General features: G+C 37.5%; 1 protein-coding gene and 1 long non-coding RNA gene across 2 annotated transcripts in view; one reads left to right on the top strand and one right to left on the bottom strand.

Annotated features, from left to right (window-relative positions):
• Positions 1–10,397, bottom strand: part of apbb1ip (amyloid beta (A4) precursor protein-binding, family B, member 1 interacting protein) — a 34,684-nt gene extending 24,287 nt beyond the window's left edge. The window contains exons 1-2 of the mRNA XM_072451103.1: positions 10,265–10,397; positions 1,803–1,862 (exon numbers count right to left, since the gene is read on the bottom strand). Of these exons, the coding sequence (XP_072307204.1) occupies positions 1,803–1,862 (60 nt within the window). The 5' untranslated portion in view covers positions 10,265–10,397. The remainder of the gene's footprint in view (positions 1–1,802; positions 1,863–10,264) is intronic.
• On the top strand, positions 522–10,784 carry LOC140364766 (uncharacterized). Its single transcript, XR_011927732.1, has 2 exons — positions 522–682; positions 10,673–10,784. It is a non-coding gene; the product is annotated as an uncharacterized lncRNA (long non-coding RNA).
• The last annotated feature ends 6,261 nt before the right edge of the window (positions 10,785–17,045 follow it).

The raw sequence follows: 17,045 nt of genomic DNA, 5'->3' as shown, positions 1-17,045 counted from the left end.
TTCGGGTTAGTTACAGTCAGAAGTTAAAGAGGCGGAATATGGTGAATAAACATGCACACCCTGACATTAATTTAGACAAACACAAATAACAAAAGAGTGGTGTTGGTGTGACATTCACCCAAACATTACTCTCCAATACATGATCAAATTCCATGTCAATTGCTCTTGAAGTAAAAGAGTCGGCTTCAAATTCAATGTGTTATGTGAGTAATGCTAATTTAATTTATGCACACCTTCAAAACTCAGCAAGCAAATGCAGTCAACAACCCATTGACAAAAACTATGTATCTGCAATTCCCCATTTGTTTTAGAGTTCCACTTGTGGGAAAGTCATCTGAAGTTAAGTGGAAGTGATGGAAACCAAATGAATGGCTGCAAAACAACATCAAAGCGATCAGCTGGACTTTTTTCCCCACGGAAAGTGAGGTCTGAGGCAGGTTCGTGACCCCATCCCGCACCCACCCACCCCCCGAAAACAGACGTGTAATCTATAGCTCGGACAAAATGAAAGGAGTGTTAGCCCCGGCGTGTCGGCTGCGGCTGCCAGTCTGGACTGGTGTGATAGATGGCGGCTTTTAGTGGCTCTGTCGTGTGTCTCGAGACTAGAACAAGTCTATTTACGTGTCATGGAGGAAAGGTACCCAAGGCCAATGAATATAAACCCTGTTAGAAGCCTCTGAAAGTAAGTGCATTTAATACTATGAATATTTACATTACCTGAACTTCATTTAATGCAGCGTTGTAGCTAATTCATTGTTTTGTGTAGAGAATAAACAAGGGCAGTTTTAAAGTCTGATGTCATCGTAGTCAATTAACAAATTCTATAGGTTCAACCATATTTGACCATATTTACATTACCTAAACTTAATTTGAAGCAGTGTTAATAAAGGCAATATTCAGATCTGACGGGAAAAAGTCACAAATTCAAATGAATATGGACAAAACCAATAAGAAGATTGGAAAGTTACTGCATTTATGATGAGATTATTTACTATTTCTGCCACTAAACTTCATGGAAACCTAAAGTACTGTATTGTTTTGTGTCAAATAACTTACTATATGAACATTAGTGTTACTCTATTCAAATTTGCTGAGGTCAAGAGGTCAAATAACATATATCACACTAGCAGCCTTTGAAAAATTGCTTCAGTCATACATATTTACATTGCCTACACCTAATTTAAAGTAGAATCGATTGGATGACGTTGAGTGAATAACAACACGTCTGGGTTTATGATGGCGAGCGGTTGTGAATGTCGCAAGTGTCTCTTCAGTGTTTGTGTTGGAGAATGTGGTTGTTTTAGGTGGCGTGAAATGGTATCTTCACGTCATGGCATGTTTGTCGTATCCAAGGAGTTTAAAGCAGACGGAGAGCAACAGCTGACTGCAAACTCCACAGTTGAACATTTAAATGATGAAGTAGGGCTGCACAATAAACCTCAACAGTATCAATATCGTGACGCACTCAATATATATATCACACCAAGCTCCTCCATCTGACAGAAATGTACGTTTTTTAAAATGAAAAAACCTTCACTAACGCCTGTATTCATTCATGATTTTCTTTATTCAGTCCGTTTGTTTTCATACAAATGGAATGATTGCGTCAGAAACTATATTTAAATATGGCAATGATATCAATATTGCAGTACTTAACAGCCATAGCGCAATCATTTCCAGATAAACACGAGCTATGAACTATACAATCGACCTCAACAACTCGACCAGCCTCTAAAAACACCTCATAATAATACTTTGGATGTATTTGCTGTTACATTTTCACAGGAGAGCAGCGTGCATACCTGTGTGAGGAGGTCCATCTCCCCCAGCAGGTCACTGAACATGGCGTCTATGTCGTCCATCTATGGAGAGACAACACACATGTCCATGAGAAACTGTCCATTAGAGAGACTTCAGCTTTAGAGAGTGTGATATTATGTAGCCGTGAGATGCTGTTTTAGCTGTGTCGTGGCATTCGACCTCGCCACGACTTGTCATGTCTTGCTCCACGTCCAAAATATGTGACTTTTGTGCAGCTGACGTCCAAAACACACACATTCACCGCAGTGTTCTGGTCTTCAGCTGTTCTGGAGTTCAGCAAGGACATTTTCTGAGTAAAAATCTGCTTCTGACTGCAAAAGTTTAGTGTCTTTCATAAAAACCTGCGCTTGTATTGAATCACCAAAGTATAAGTGATCATTCCAAACTTATAGAATAAAAATGAGAGCTGCCCTAGGTCAGATTGACTTTCAATTTGAGTGGCTTTCCTTTTGCACATCCACAACTTCTGCAATCATTACAAATTGATATAGACAAGGACAAGGACACAATGACGGAATGCAATGCTTTTATATCAAATTGTTATGTTGAGTGAGCAAATGCGTTGTTTCAGAATTGTAACCTTGAGTACGTGTTTCAATGCAGGGTAAGGAAAAGAGACTTAAAACGTGCACTCTGTCACTTTTCTGGTGGAGGGCCCATCACCTGCTCGTCTCCATGGAGATATCCCGCAGATGCATTACATATATTTTGCATTTGTTTGCTTTCAGGTGTTTTTATTGCTCACAAAACACCTTGAAAATATACATTCTGGCACAGATCTGACCTGTGCCTTGGGTTGGATTCACTTGCTTGTCTCCATGGAGATAGAGAAGTTGAAAGCCATAGTGAGGAACATTATAGGCAAAGCAAACATCCCCATGAAGACAAGAAAGTGGTGTAGCCTCCATCTTTAAAAATCTATTATTACATATCCTGCAAAGTCAACTTTAGTGAGCTTTAGCCGCTGTTCCCTTGTCATTACTCACAGTTTTGTTTCGATTGCTACATGTTCACGTAATCCTATATTGTCCTGCAACTGAGGCTCAAGTGTTCAGTAAATTCTTATGTTCACCTACCCCCTATCCCCGCCCACTGCTCTGTACTATCTTTTGAAAGTAAATTTATCACTTATTACGGTGAAATACAACTATTAAAAGGCGGTGCCGATCAGTTCTGCATTTTTTATACAGGACCCCCTTGAAAACGAAATGATCAAGGCATTATTCCTCATGAAATGCAAATAAATAAATATTACTAAGCCGTTTTAGATAGATTTTGCAGTTTACAATGAACAAATTGATTTACTTTTGTTATAGTTTAGAAATACTAGAACAAAAACATGATATGTCTCATTTAAATATGACATAGCTGGTGGTATATAGTGAATTTGCTCTGCCTTTAACAAAACAGAAAGATCTTTTATCATTGTAGCCATAGCAATTCAATACACTGTAAAACTTTCCACTTGCTTGTACAGAATGTAGACTTGTCCACATTACCCAATAGCACCAACTTTTAAAACGCATCGAGACTGCAGTTCTATTTGTCACAGAGAGCTCAGAAATTGATTAGTAAAAATGCTGATGCCCAGAATAAATGACCCATTGGCTGTTTCAACTATGCATGCTTGCATACTGCACTTGGCCATAAATCTCACTGCTCCAGCCCCGCTTTACACCGCCATATTCTGATTTATACAGTGAAATGTAACCGACGATGTGAAAAGTCAGCAGCGTCTACTTGAATCATTCTGAACACTCCGGGTGTTACTCGGTGTGTCCATGTTTCTCAAAGCTGTATGTTACGGTGGGTATTATTGTAACTGTCATCATTTGAGGAAAGAATTAGACCGAATTTGGCTCTGAAACATGAATTTAGTCTTAAATAAAACCAAAATCATGATTAAACTTGATCTTAACCATTAGTAAATCAAAACTCAAAATATTCTGGGCTAAATTGGGTTTGGACAAGTCAAAACTGCCTGTGTATTTGAGCTAGGAGCTACGGCAGGCCCAGAAGGACATAAGAAATAAGGTAATAGCATGTAAAAAAAAGTCAATACAACAAAAGATCAACAGACATGTGAATTTTTTAAACCGGGGTCAGTAAACCAGGTTCAAACCAGAATTAAATCAGGCTAAAACTTGTACTCTAAAACCTGATTGAGGTCTAAAGACTAAAACCAGGACCAGGATCTCTACTAGACATAAACCAGGTTCAAACCAGAATTAAATCAGGCTAAAACTTGTACTCTAAAACCCAATTTGCTCATGTCTTATCTATAACTTACATGTCGAGGTCTGAACTGCTGAACAGTGAAGCGTCTGTGTTTTACTACAGTTAAACACATCAGTGGAAGTCCGTTCTGTCTCAATGTGGACTTACAGTAAACATGTGTGAGAGGAAACATGCTGCTCTGATTAAAACGGTTAAGTAATGGCACCCGTAATCACCATTAGCAATTACAGGGTTCTAATAGCAAGTGCTCCATCTCCTCCTCGCTCCACTCAGCTGCATGCGAACACTAGGCCATGCCCTCTTCCTGTGGTTACCGTGGTTTCACAGTCACAGTGGCTGTTTTATTTATGCACCCTGTCCTGGCCCATGCACGGGGCGAAGAAGACATTCAAATAACCAATACCAAACTTACTGTGAACACAATGAGAAGTTGAAAGTGTTACACGTACTTTTTGTGTTGGGTTGACCAGAAACGACAGGGAAGTATAACTATATAAACGATTCTGCTAAAAGAATCTAATTTGAGATTCATATAATAGAATTTTCCAAAAATAAAAAAGCGCTTGCTTAAGTTAGCTTAACATTAGCCTAAAAGCTATTTAAGGCGCTACAGGTGAATATCAATTTAAAACTTCTCCTGTAGTTTACTCATAACTGTAAGAAAAAATAGACTATCATTTCACGTTTTTATGTAGAAATAAGGCGTTTTATGTATAAAACGGCCAGAATCACACCTATTTGGGGCATTTAAATCTGAGAAACGGACAGAGCCAGGTTTTAACTTCATGGTTCATTTTGTTGACATATTAGATGCAAAAAAATAATTACAGAGGGGATTTTTGATATCTTATTTAGTTTATGAGTAAGCTCCATGTGGCTTGGATCGACTGCTGGATCACTAATGAGACATCTAATTCGCTGTAGTGTTTAGTTTAATGAAAGCAAAATCAAGCCGTTTAGGTCTTGATAATGCCATGAATCTGCTGTTACCTGCAGCTGTTGAGAGGATATTGTTCGCTGAAGTGAAACGACACAATCCTGACCTAGAGTCACGTGCTGGTCAATAGAGCTGACGATCCAATGTCTACAAGCGACCACTATTGGGAAAATCTCAAGAGCCGTGGACAAACGCTAATTAGCTGATGGATAAATAGAGGTAAATAGATTTCTCTCTGTGTGGGCTCAAAACACCTTTGAATGAATGCCAACTTTAGTATTTAACATTTTAAAATCTCCAAACACAGTGGGGTTGACATTAGGCTGAAGGAAAAGTGTATGTGTTATTGCCCAGTCTGGAACTATGGTATTTTTGTGCTTGGGACTATAAACTGTTTTCCTGATAAATGCATGCTCAAAATGTGTTAATAAATGATAATGACTTTGATGATAATAGCAAAAACAATTATTTTTGTTTTTCTTTCGAAGAACTAGAGCAGATCAGTCGGATTAATGTGTTATTTTTTGCCTTTTTACCTCAATTGGTAAAAAAAACCTAATTCAACTAGTAAATATAACATTTCATTCAGGGTCAAAGTGTTATTCGACTCCTTTTAACGGACTGCTATTAATAGTTTTATGTGAATTTCATTGAATTTGAGAAAGCAGATAAAAAAAATGGCAAAACAATGTAGTTCTGTTCCCTATACAATATATTACAATATATCAGAACCTTGTGGCTTTATGGTGCAAGCGCAGTTAGCTTAATTTACCACATCAGTGTTTTATCTTCATTTTAAGCCCCAGCGTATTATTTATAAAAACATTTTCCATGATTTTTTAATAATTCTTTAGATTTCCTCATGGGATGAAATTGAATCAAAAGTTGGTCATGTTCCAGTGGGCTCGACTTTCAACTGATGGTGTTCCAAGCAAGACACAATGTACTTATTTAAATCTGTTTAATGTTTTTCCAATGTCTCACAGATGGCTTTGTGAATCATAGATACATAGAGTATTTTCCATAATGTCAGTCACGCTCCACACCCACTTTGTAAAATGGTAAGGCCCTTTAAGGAAGCGGTAAAAAAGAAACTTCCTGTGTTGAAATGCATACAAAATAGCACCTGCTCGTGTTGCCTTTGCATTGTGCCACACTGACCCGGAACACAATGCGGTTAAGTGTGAACTCAACTAGTACAAGTGCACCGTGCAATAGTGTGCAAATAGAAACGGTCATGTAGTGGATTTAGAAGGAGAAATAAAATATAGTATAGTATAGTATAGTAGAGTAGAGTAGAGTAGAGGTTTTGTACTGATTTGAGCTGGGTCGAGTCCTGTTATAGTCCTGGTTTAGTCCTGGTTTAGTCCTGATTTAGTCCTGTTATAGTCCTGGTTTAGTCCTGGTTTAGTCCTGATTTAGTCCTGTTATAGTCCTGGTTTAGTCCTGGTTTAGTCCTGTTATAGTCCTGGTTTAGTCCTGTTATAGTCCTGGTTTAGTCCTGGTTTAGTCCTGTTATAGTCCTGGTTTAGTCCTGGTTTAGTCCTGGTTTAGTCCTGTTATAGTCCTGGTTTAGTCCTGGTTTAGTCCTGGTTTAGTCCTGGTTTAGTCCTGGTTTAGTCCTGGTTTAGTCCTGTTATAGTCCTGGTTTAGTCCTGGTCTCGTTTGCAAGTGTGAATGTACTTATTCAGTTTACTAAAACAATAGGACTTTAAATATATTGTTTGATGTTATTAATGATTCTCTCTTTCATTTTTTGTATCTGTTTTGTGACTTTAATGCACTTTTCCTGTTGTGTGAAGCACTTTGAATTGCCTTGCGTACAAATTGTGCTCTACAAATAAACTTGCCTTGTCTTATTATCCCAACTTGTATTCTTTTAATAATTTTATTTTGATCCAAGCAAATAATTCGAGTTTAAATATAACATGCTTAAAACATATACATTAATTTAACATAAAATGTTTTAATGGAAAAGGGTTGCGTAACATTCCTTTTTTTAAAACTATATCACATCTTGACTGAGCTATCTTTAAATTCCATAATATTAATATCCTCAAACTTGGTCACCAGACTTTCATCCTCTGAAACTGAACCTCATTTTTTAACCCTTTCACTTCAACAATGTTCTCCCTTTTATGATTTTGAACCATTATATGATTATATTAAGCATAAACCTGTTCTTTCTAATATGTTGCTGTGCTATTTTCACATTTCCCAGCACCGTGTTTACCCCTTGTATCATAACGGCCTCTGCACGCTGCTGCCTCACACTGGGAAACATGAGTGTACGGGACAGTTCACTCATGTTTGGGCTTTCTGAAGATGAGCTGCGTCCAAAAACTCACAAGCATGTCACACTGGCTTGGAATAAACACGCACATCTACATATATAAATACACCAATACAATAACACAAGACAATGTATGTATCTATGTATGGACTCAATCAACTCATCATGAAGTCATTCAATTTGCATTCGTTTTGTTAAAAGGGTTGACTTGACTTGGATAAATGTACAATGTGATGACTAAATGCTGGTTTGGTAGTTATAAGTTGTATTATATGATCATTTTGTACCTTTTTGAGATAAGTTTGGACCTCTGTTTGGACTCAGGTTGTGTGTTTAGTTATTTTACCTCTGTGTTTGGTTTTATGTCTAACTTGTGGTCTACCTTTACTCTTAAACATTTTATCTAGCAAAAAAGGGAAGTATTTTGCGCTTTAGCTCGTGTACCTATAAAGGCGCGGTGCTTATTCTGATAAAGAGATGAAAGGGCTTAGTCTAATGTTTACCTCAATATATAACCAATTGCTCTGTGTTTGACAGTATGATTGCACATACTTCTTATTTTATTTATTTTGATTCGATCATATTTGACTCTGTGGGAGATTCACTGTCAGAATATTCAACCAGAAAATACAAAAATATTTAAACTTATTAGCTTTCATAGCTTTAAATGGATTAATTGACAGCTTTGGAGTTGAATAACTTTCCACCACTTTTTGAAGCTATTGTAAAAACATCATTTCAGTATTTTATGCTCTGAGAGAAGACCTTTGTGTCAGTTTCTCATGGATAAGACCAGTAATGACAGAACCAGGTCAACAAATCTGTAATCTGCTAATTCTACTATATTTAAGACAGTTTTCCAGCTCAACTTTAAACTACAAGTATTAGGATTAGGTTTAATTTTGTCACGTGAGATAAAAGGCCAATGTTACATGTTGTGTCTGCTTTAAATGGCAAGAATGACCCCATCATTATGACTAAATCCAAAAGTTACAACTTACGCCTTCAACCACTGAACTTTCTTTACTTTTTATGACTCAGTTTAGATCATAAAGGAATATTTTGGTTCAAAAGGGAGCCCCAAATTTGAATACACATTAGTAATCCAGCTCGTTCTAGTTTCCCTTTTGTATGCTTTCTTTTAATACTCAACACGATCCCAGCACTCTAACTTAAAGGTGCACATTATATATCAGGCAAAGCGTTCACATCTCCATGGAAACCCTCAGACCTGCATAATTAGAATTATCAATGACCAAATAATCCTGACATCTATAATTGCTTCTACAGCTACTTTTATCTAATCCCTTAGTTACATATATTTTGTCAACAACTTATATTTCTACTGCTTTAAGTGCAAAACATGTACATACACTATAAAATGAAATTAAACTTACGCAGAACTATAATCAAATCTATTTATATGTCATGTGAAAGTAGAATTTTTAGATTTATTTAAAGTTAATTGCTTTGCGTCAATATAGATGAATAAATATTCTCTTTTTAACACTCTCTCAGCTCTCTGTTAAAGGTGTATTATTTAACACATAAAGCAAAACATTAACATCTCTATGGAGACCAGAAAAATGACACGTTGCAGCTTTAAGTACATATTTCGAGCACGTATGGTCAGACGACTTGCAGCTATAAAAACAAACCAGACCCTCAGTAGTCTGACCAAACCTCACCATCAGCTGTCAAAGGTAAGTATTCCTTTCCAAATATATATCACCGATCCTGTGGGCTGTATTATCTTTCGCTTCAGAAGCCACTCTGAAAATATGTGATTTGTCAGCATTCATAAATATTATTGGAAACATTCAAGCATGAACCGTTGTGGCACTTGGCCAAAGCCGCACAATGCATCATAAAAACACATCATTTTACTGGGGATTCTGTGGCGCACGCTGAGGGCTCAGGATCACCAGAGCTACCGTGTTCTGACATAAATACATTTTCTAATAGTTAAGGCAGTAAAATCCTGTGTAAGAGTTGAATTTGTGTGAAATAAAGTACTTTTAAATGACGTCTGCGGTGACAAAACGACCACTGCTTAAAACTACTACTATACTGCTATTACTTTTATTACTTACTTCTCCTTCTTATATAAATGTATTACCAATTTATACAATTCTACTTAATACATAAAGGTAAATAAATAAATAAGAACCTGACTGAGCTTCAACACCAATATTCCATTTGACTTGGTCACGATTATTATTTTTTGATTCTTCTGATTATAGATAATTATGATTATTGAGTAACCAAATAATCTTGACTACTTATTATACTCTGAGTACTTTTACTGATCCCAATACTTATTATTTTTAGTTATTTAGTTATACTACTTAACTAACTGTATATAACTATCCTTGCTAATTTATTTTTCTTATCCATTGTTAATCTATTAAATTAAACTTGAATATACATTTTAAGTAGATTATACATAGTAAGTACATTAATTATTTCCAAATATTTACTTAACATAAATAATGAGATAAATACATAATACATGAAAGTGAACATGTTGTTTTTATTTCTTTAGAGTGCAGTTTATTACTAGCAACTGCCACTATTAATCCTTATATTCTATAAAATCACCACTATTACGTCGACCTTTTGAATATTTTAATAATAAGGACTCAGGTAAAAGTTTCTCCACTAAACTCCAATGTTTACAAGTCTGGGCGTATTTCAGATCTTCACAGAGCGGTGGAAAGTCAGCACCTTGGGGCATGAAAGTTGCATAACCCTTGATCATATCTACTGACATGGTGAATTACTGTCTTAACAAAGCTTTTTGAGTCCATATATGCGCATCTCATACCATATAATACAACATAAATCACTGTCTGAATGTAAAATACCGCATACAATACAGACCTAAATACAGTAACGGTATTTTGAACTGCAATAATAATAACGCTTTTGAAATTGTCACCACAAAAAACCAAGACCCAAATGAACAAACTCACCTTTTCTGGATTGTACCTTCAAATCTAGAACTTCAATATGACCTCATTAGTTCAAATTACTTCCAAATGACGGCAATTTGACAAGATAATAAACGGAGGTCAGAGTGAGGAGATCTGGGTGTGTAAATGGAGCGCTTGCATCTGGTTGTCTCGCTCTTCCTGCTTTATGCGGAAGTTCACGTCTAGACCTGTCATTGCATTCCTCCTCTGAGCGTTCCACATTTTCAAAACGCTGTACATGGCCACCCCCTTTGGACACAAACCGCTTATCTGCACTCGCTGTAATACCTGGTGGAGATGTTGAATGAGCGCTGAAGTACAAGGAGTACAACGTGTGGGAGGGAAGTTGTGAACGAGCAGGAGAAATGTGGGCGGTTAATAATTCACCTTTCTTGGATTGATTTACAGATGGTGCGAAGAAGGCTGGGTAATGTGGCACGTCACGCTGATGAAGGAGACATGATTTCTGCTACACTGGGGACGTTTCTAATAGAAGGAGGATGAATCTGCGATGCTGATGGACAGAAAGTCAATGGGGGGAAAAAACGGTGGTGGAACAAATTGTGTGTCGGAGTGGCACAGGTGGCACAAGAAACTGTGCTCACATTAGAAGTACAAAGTGTGGTCCAAGAAAGAAAGGGGGGAAAAGTATTTGGGAAATTGACAGTTAGTTTGGACATAGTATCTAATTTATTATTGCAGATTATTGTAATTTTAAAGGAATTTGGGGTTTTCAAATGATTGACAAAGGCCAGTCCAACCCTTTGAGCCACCAGAGGGCCCCGACGAGCACCTACAACTTTATTACAAATTAAGAACATATGCATTAAAAAAACAGGGAAAACAAAGTATAGCATAACAAACGTGTGCTCCTGTCCAATGCTCTGGTTTTACATCTACTGGTGTTCTTAGCCCCGAACATTTGTATTTAGTTTCCTTTTATCATTCGAGCAGATCAAGAGCAGATTTTGCTTAGGTCCCTCCAAGACCTGGATAGGCCATAAAATGAGACATTGTATCTGAGGAAGTGGTTCCAGAAACACAAATAATCAAATTTAACGTGAAGCTTTTGTCACTTACACTATAACTTATAAGGAAGAGTATAAATATGGTGCTTGAACATTACTCATAGAAGTACATTTGAGTAAAAAGTACCCCTGTGAGGTGACTGTGACAAAAATGGCACACACATTTTAACATTTTACAACATTTGATTTGGGATTGGATTTAAAAGATATGGGCCTCACTGTGGAGAAAAGTTCATCAAACATCTCAGCATTACCCAGCATGCCCGGTGTTTTCCTCAGTTGTGTTAAAAACAGAGGTTCGGCTGGATAAAATGTCACATCTGATGTCGTCTCTCTTTCCCGTGAAGTGGTCAGTAAACGCCTCATTGACTTCCGCACTGCATTGTTGTATATTCTTAGTTGGTGATTTATCGTTGTTTTGTTTCCCTGCCACTCTGCACTCTCTCTTTGATTGCTTCAGCTCCTCATTTCTCCGTGGAGGTTGAGTTAAAGAGATTGTGCTGACCATAGGCTACTGGTGAATCTGTTAATAATACAATTACAGGGGCAGGTCAAATAATTGGATTGAATTTTGACATTGACAGATGGCAAAACGTTTAATTTAATTTTCTTTTTCAAAAAACAAAATACAAAAACAATGCACCACCGGCAAGCACGATAGATTTACATTTTTAACAAAAGACAAAATAGAATTGAATAAAAAAAATAAATATTGCAAAAGGACAGTGAAAAGCCAGATCACGTAGAACTCGTGGGTGTTAAAGTTCCTCTGACGGGTCGAACGACTCATTGAAGTAAAATGCAGTTAAGATAAGTATAGTTTGAATTATGATTAATCACATTATAGCCATTTTCTTAGATTTATAATTTCACTTCCTGTTTGTACTTGAGGACATCAGAACAGGAAATTACCCTGCAAAAATTAATTTAATGTCACCATTTTTTTTATTTGACTAAAAAAAATATATGAAAGAACCTTTATTTTGTTGAATCAATGTTTAAAGTTGTTTCTTTGTGTAAATTATGCATACAATTTCACTGGAACGAGTACCCCTACTGCGATGTCACTTCCTGTCTGTCTTAGGGTTAGGGTTCTTTTTTCCACAAATACCTGCTCGACTGATGTAAAACTATAATTTATATGTACAACAGGTATAAATACAGCAAATAAAGTCAAAATTATAAAATGGCAAAATCCTGTCATAGGCACTTAAATTCTGACGCTCCACTGTAACTTGTAGGTAGAGCTCTCAAGAGTGAGATAATTTAGCCCGTTCAAAGTTATCACAAAGTCGCTTTCTTATTATCTGCAGCAACAGCATTGTTTGTAGTTCCTAATGTATAGCTTAAATTTGGGCAATATTCTTTACTCAGAAACAGGAAGCACTACCCTTTTAATCACAAGAATGTTGGTGCTTGGAAACATTGACAAATATTAGTTTCCTCTCCGCGCCGGCCCAATTTAAACCTCCTGAACCTGTTTAAAGTGAGTAAACATGCGACGCGGTGCTGTTCTTAAACCACTGTGCCTCTGTTTCCAACGGGAAACGCAGACCACCCTCAGAGGTAAACTTCTGTCATCGAGCGTACACCACCGGGACCAAAGCAAATAACCTTACGTCTGTCCAAGCGCCTTCAGATGTATTAAACAAACGTCTTTCCTTCACTCTCACTGGGGTTGACAAACATGTGGAAGTCTCCCCAACACGACCAGACTGAGCACTTTTCAAATAAATACTCTGATTAAATGCGCAGGGACTTGGCAGCGTAGATGGCAGAGTGTTCAGGTTTGTTGTGTCTTGGCCGTCACTTATAGAAGCCGGTCATGGTGGTCCGACGTGATAATGTTCGACGAATGGGCTACTCCAGACGTATACGTTCAAAACTATTAGCACAAGCTACCAAAAATAGGAAATTGCGCGTGGAGAGTTTTTAATTGGGGAAATGGCGACTGAAAGTACTTGCAAAGAAAACATGATCAACTGGAAACTTCATAATTAGGGGATGTTCATTACATTAGAAAGTCACAATACAGAGCGTTTTGTGCGAGGTTTTAAAAGAATACTTAAATAAAATATACTAAGGGAAATGAAAGCTCATGATGACTTGTTTAATGATGAAAAACAGCTCATTCTGATATTGACTCTTGAACAGCGGTGGAAGAAGTACTACAATATGTTACTTAAGTAAAAGTTCAGATGCAAGGACAAAAATATTCTCAAGTAAAACTATCACATTAAATAATCTACTTGGTTAACGGTTTGAAATGTAAAATGTAAGTATTTAACACATATTTTGAGAATTGTTCAATTGTCAAATGTGGTAATTTTGATAGTCAACAGGAATAATTCAAATACATTTCTTAATTTTCCTAGTATATATTTTTGTTTACTCAAAGTTGGAGCTTGAACTCAAAAAACTCTGGGCAAGTGACATCTATTAAAAGTCATTTCTAATTTAGAAAGTACATCTTCCTGCCCTCAAATGTATTAAGTAAAAGTAAAAAGTACCAAATGTATCAGTAAAGTACAGAAATCTAAAAATATTACTTACCGTAAGTACTTTTCCTTTTGTCTTTTCTTTTCACCACTGCTCTTGAAAAGTTGGTGACTTTATTTGTTTTAAATAAATAAATAAATGAAATTAACAAATATATGTGTAAGTGTAAGTATAAATAAATAAAAACAAATACATATTTTTAACCGTGTGATTAGATTTTTGTTCAGATGGATTACAGTTGTTTCCTGGGCCTTCGCATAAGTGAGTGAACGGGAAGAGAATCGTAAATTGTTGCAAGACCCATTAAGATAAAAGCAAGTTGTCATTCCAAACACGCTCTTTAGTTCTGAAGAAGTTCAATGCACTTTACTTTTCTCTCTGCAGTCACTCAAATCCAGCCTTTATATCCTCCATATTTGTGCCCACACATCATCCCGGCACATTCACCCACATGGCAAAGTGAGCTGCACGGGCCATACTTTTAAGACATTACAGGTCATAACGTCTGAGTGCTTTACCACACCTGTGAATGGCCGGCTAGATTTGGTGGCATTAAAATGAAACGGGGTGATAATGGTAAAAGCAGTCCAAAAACCTTGAGACTGTCCCTTTGATGAGATGTCGAGGGCCAGAGGACAAACTGCTGCTGATGTGAGGAAGTACTGGCCTCTGCTACAGCGCATTTATACATGTTTTATTTACCGTCACAGGCATTAGAGCTGTTCATACAGACAGGGGAATGAATACCATGCGGCCTTCTTTAATTGTAAGGGATATGCATGGGTCTTTTTAGTAATGCTTGGGTCTTTTTAACAGTAGTAAGAACATGTGGTTTGGAGCAGAAATCATTTTGGAGGAAGACATTTGACTCTTTTTGATGAAATGGCAATGACTAAAAGTATGTGTTATTTATCAAGTCGGTGTAATCCCTCATTCGTTCAGGAGAGTAAAAATGAATTGAAAGCATGCGGTGTAAAGACAGATACAGACAGTAGTTTGCAGATGTGTTCAGGTGTCAGTTTGGTCCTGTCCTGTGAGGTGGTGTCCTCCTGCAGTCCGGTCCTCACCGCTGCTACTGCCTCAGAGGTCGAGATGCAGGTGAAAAGTGACACGACATTATATGAAACCGTTAGATCAGCTGGGTTCAATTGGAGATGTTTCACTTTGTCCACAAAATGATGTGTGTTTTCTACATGATTTTCTGAATTCTCCATCAAAGGTGCCAAGATGGTTGTTAAATGCTTGGCCACAATGTCTGTGATGGAGTCGATGCTGCACACAACAGGTCTGAGTGGAACATCCCCACATGTGTTATTTATGTTCAGAAAACTCCTTTTTTCTACTACTACTACTCTTTTTGCTTTTGTCTTTTTGTTCTGTGTCTCTGTTTTGTATTATTACCAATATTTTTTTTAAATAAAGAAAAGGAAGCTTGACATGCTTAAACTCTATTCATTCACTTCACCTTTTACTGTGTCACGGATGCCCTGGGGCAGACTAACAGAAGCAAAGCTGCCAATCTCCACGGCCCCTCCAACTGCTTCTAATCACCAATGACACACTCCACACTCTCTACATGGCAAGGTGGGTGAAGTGTCTTGCCTAAGGACACAACGGCAACTTTCATTGGTCTGAGCGGGGATTGATATTAAACTCACTGACCTTTCCTTAAGATATCTACGAACCTACAATCTGCGAATATATCAGCGCTTTATTATTTCAACCAGCTCAAATGTTCAAACCTGTGCACTCTTAAACCTTCCAGTTGTAACCGCAGTATATTCAATAACCTCCAAACCAAACACAAGCACATTATCGCTCTCACTCGCCCTCCGTGGCCTCCCTGTGGAGCTGCGGTCCAGCCCGAGCACTGTGGACTGTGGCTTTGTGCAGACGCTTGACCCGCGCGGCTCTGTCCATAAAGCTCCGAGCGGGTGTTGACAAGCCGGGGCAGAGCCAGGGAGAGTTCCCGGCCCTGTTCAGCAGCTGTCCCGCCTCTCCGGACGTGCTCGAGCTGAGTACACGGCCACTCCGAGTCAACACGCCGGGAAATGAGAAGTGACAGTCGCCGAGGGAGGACAAAAGAGCAGGATGTTGGGGTTTCATCTCCACGCTGACAATGTGGAGGTCGTCTTCAAAGTGAACATCTTTGCGAACACAAGTGATCGCAAAGGAGGAAGTGAACCAGAAAGAGCCAGTCGTTTTTAAACAATAAAGCAATGTGAGTGTTTTGATTGATGGGGGCTTTTATTTCAACTCAAGAAGATCAAAAACCATGAGATTGTAGTGATTCAACAAACCTTGAATAAATTACTCAGCAGGAAGTAAGTCAAGATACTTCACAAATCTTATCGTTTTTTAGTTTCTTGGTCAGGTCGTGCTCTCAATACGTTGGCTTACATGGGATGGATTTGTGAATCTGCACCTGAAGATGTTTTATTGTTTGTAAGCTTTCATCCATAGATTTATGTGTGACATAGTAACTTCAGAGGCTTTCTCCTCCAGATGTTGAGACTAAAGCCCTTAAAGCTCCTACACACACTAAACAACAATCTTGCAGGCAATTTGACAGGTTGTACGGAAGCATTTGTTAATCTAATTCTACGCTAAATTTACTCCAGAAAATTCTATAACATTTGAATTTGTATATACATTTTCATAAATTGTACTCAAATAATAATAAGATATTCAAAATCCTGTCATGTCAACAAAATGAAGCAAGAAACTAATGTTTCCATCTATTTAGTCTTTAAAAGGTGCAGTTTTGAGAATTGTTACACATACAATAAATGCCTTATTAACATATGAAAGCATCACATGATGACATTTTAAAAAAAATAATTATGTACTGCAAGTAAACTAAATAATCAATTTCAAACTGATGGTCCTATTCACCTGTAGTATCTCGCCTTAAAAACAGACGAGTGAAAAGCAGCGTACTTCTGAAGAGTTAACTGACAGTGCTAAACTTTTTTAATCTGAGGTGAGAAAAGAATCAGAATCAGATCAACTTTATTAATCTCTAAAGTGCAATTCAGAAGAGTGAAAAGACACAATCAATCACAACCAACAGAACTATACAAGCGGTGACAATAGTGTCACATCCGTCAGTGTCAGTTCAGTAAATACAAACAGAGAGTTCATATCCTCTGGGTTACGGTGCCAAGGCTGTTGCCGAATACAACTTCAGATAAACGGGACACACTGAGTGATAAGGGTATATACTAATTCAGACGCTTTAGGCTAGTTTTGTT

This window comes from Eucyclogobius newberryi, unplaced genomic scaffold (assembly GCF_026437365.1).
Source record: "Eucyclogobius newberryi isolate DKJ021-1_F unplaced genomic scaffold, fEucNew1.0.hap1 SCAF_18, whole genome shotgun sequence".
Taxonomy (NCBI): domain Eukaryota; kingdom Metazoa; phylum Chordata; class Actinopteri; order Gobiiformes; family Gobiidae; genus Eucyclogobius; species Eucyclogobius newberryi.
This window is presented reverse-complemented; position numbering and strand designations above follow the sequence as displayed.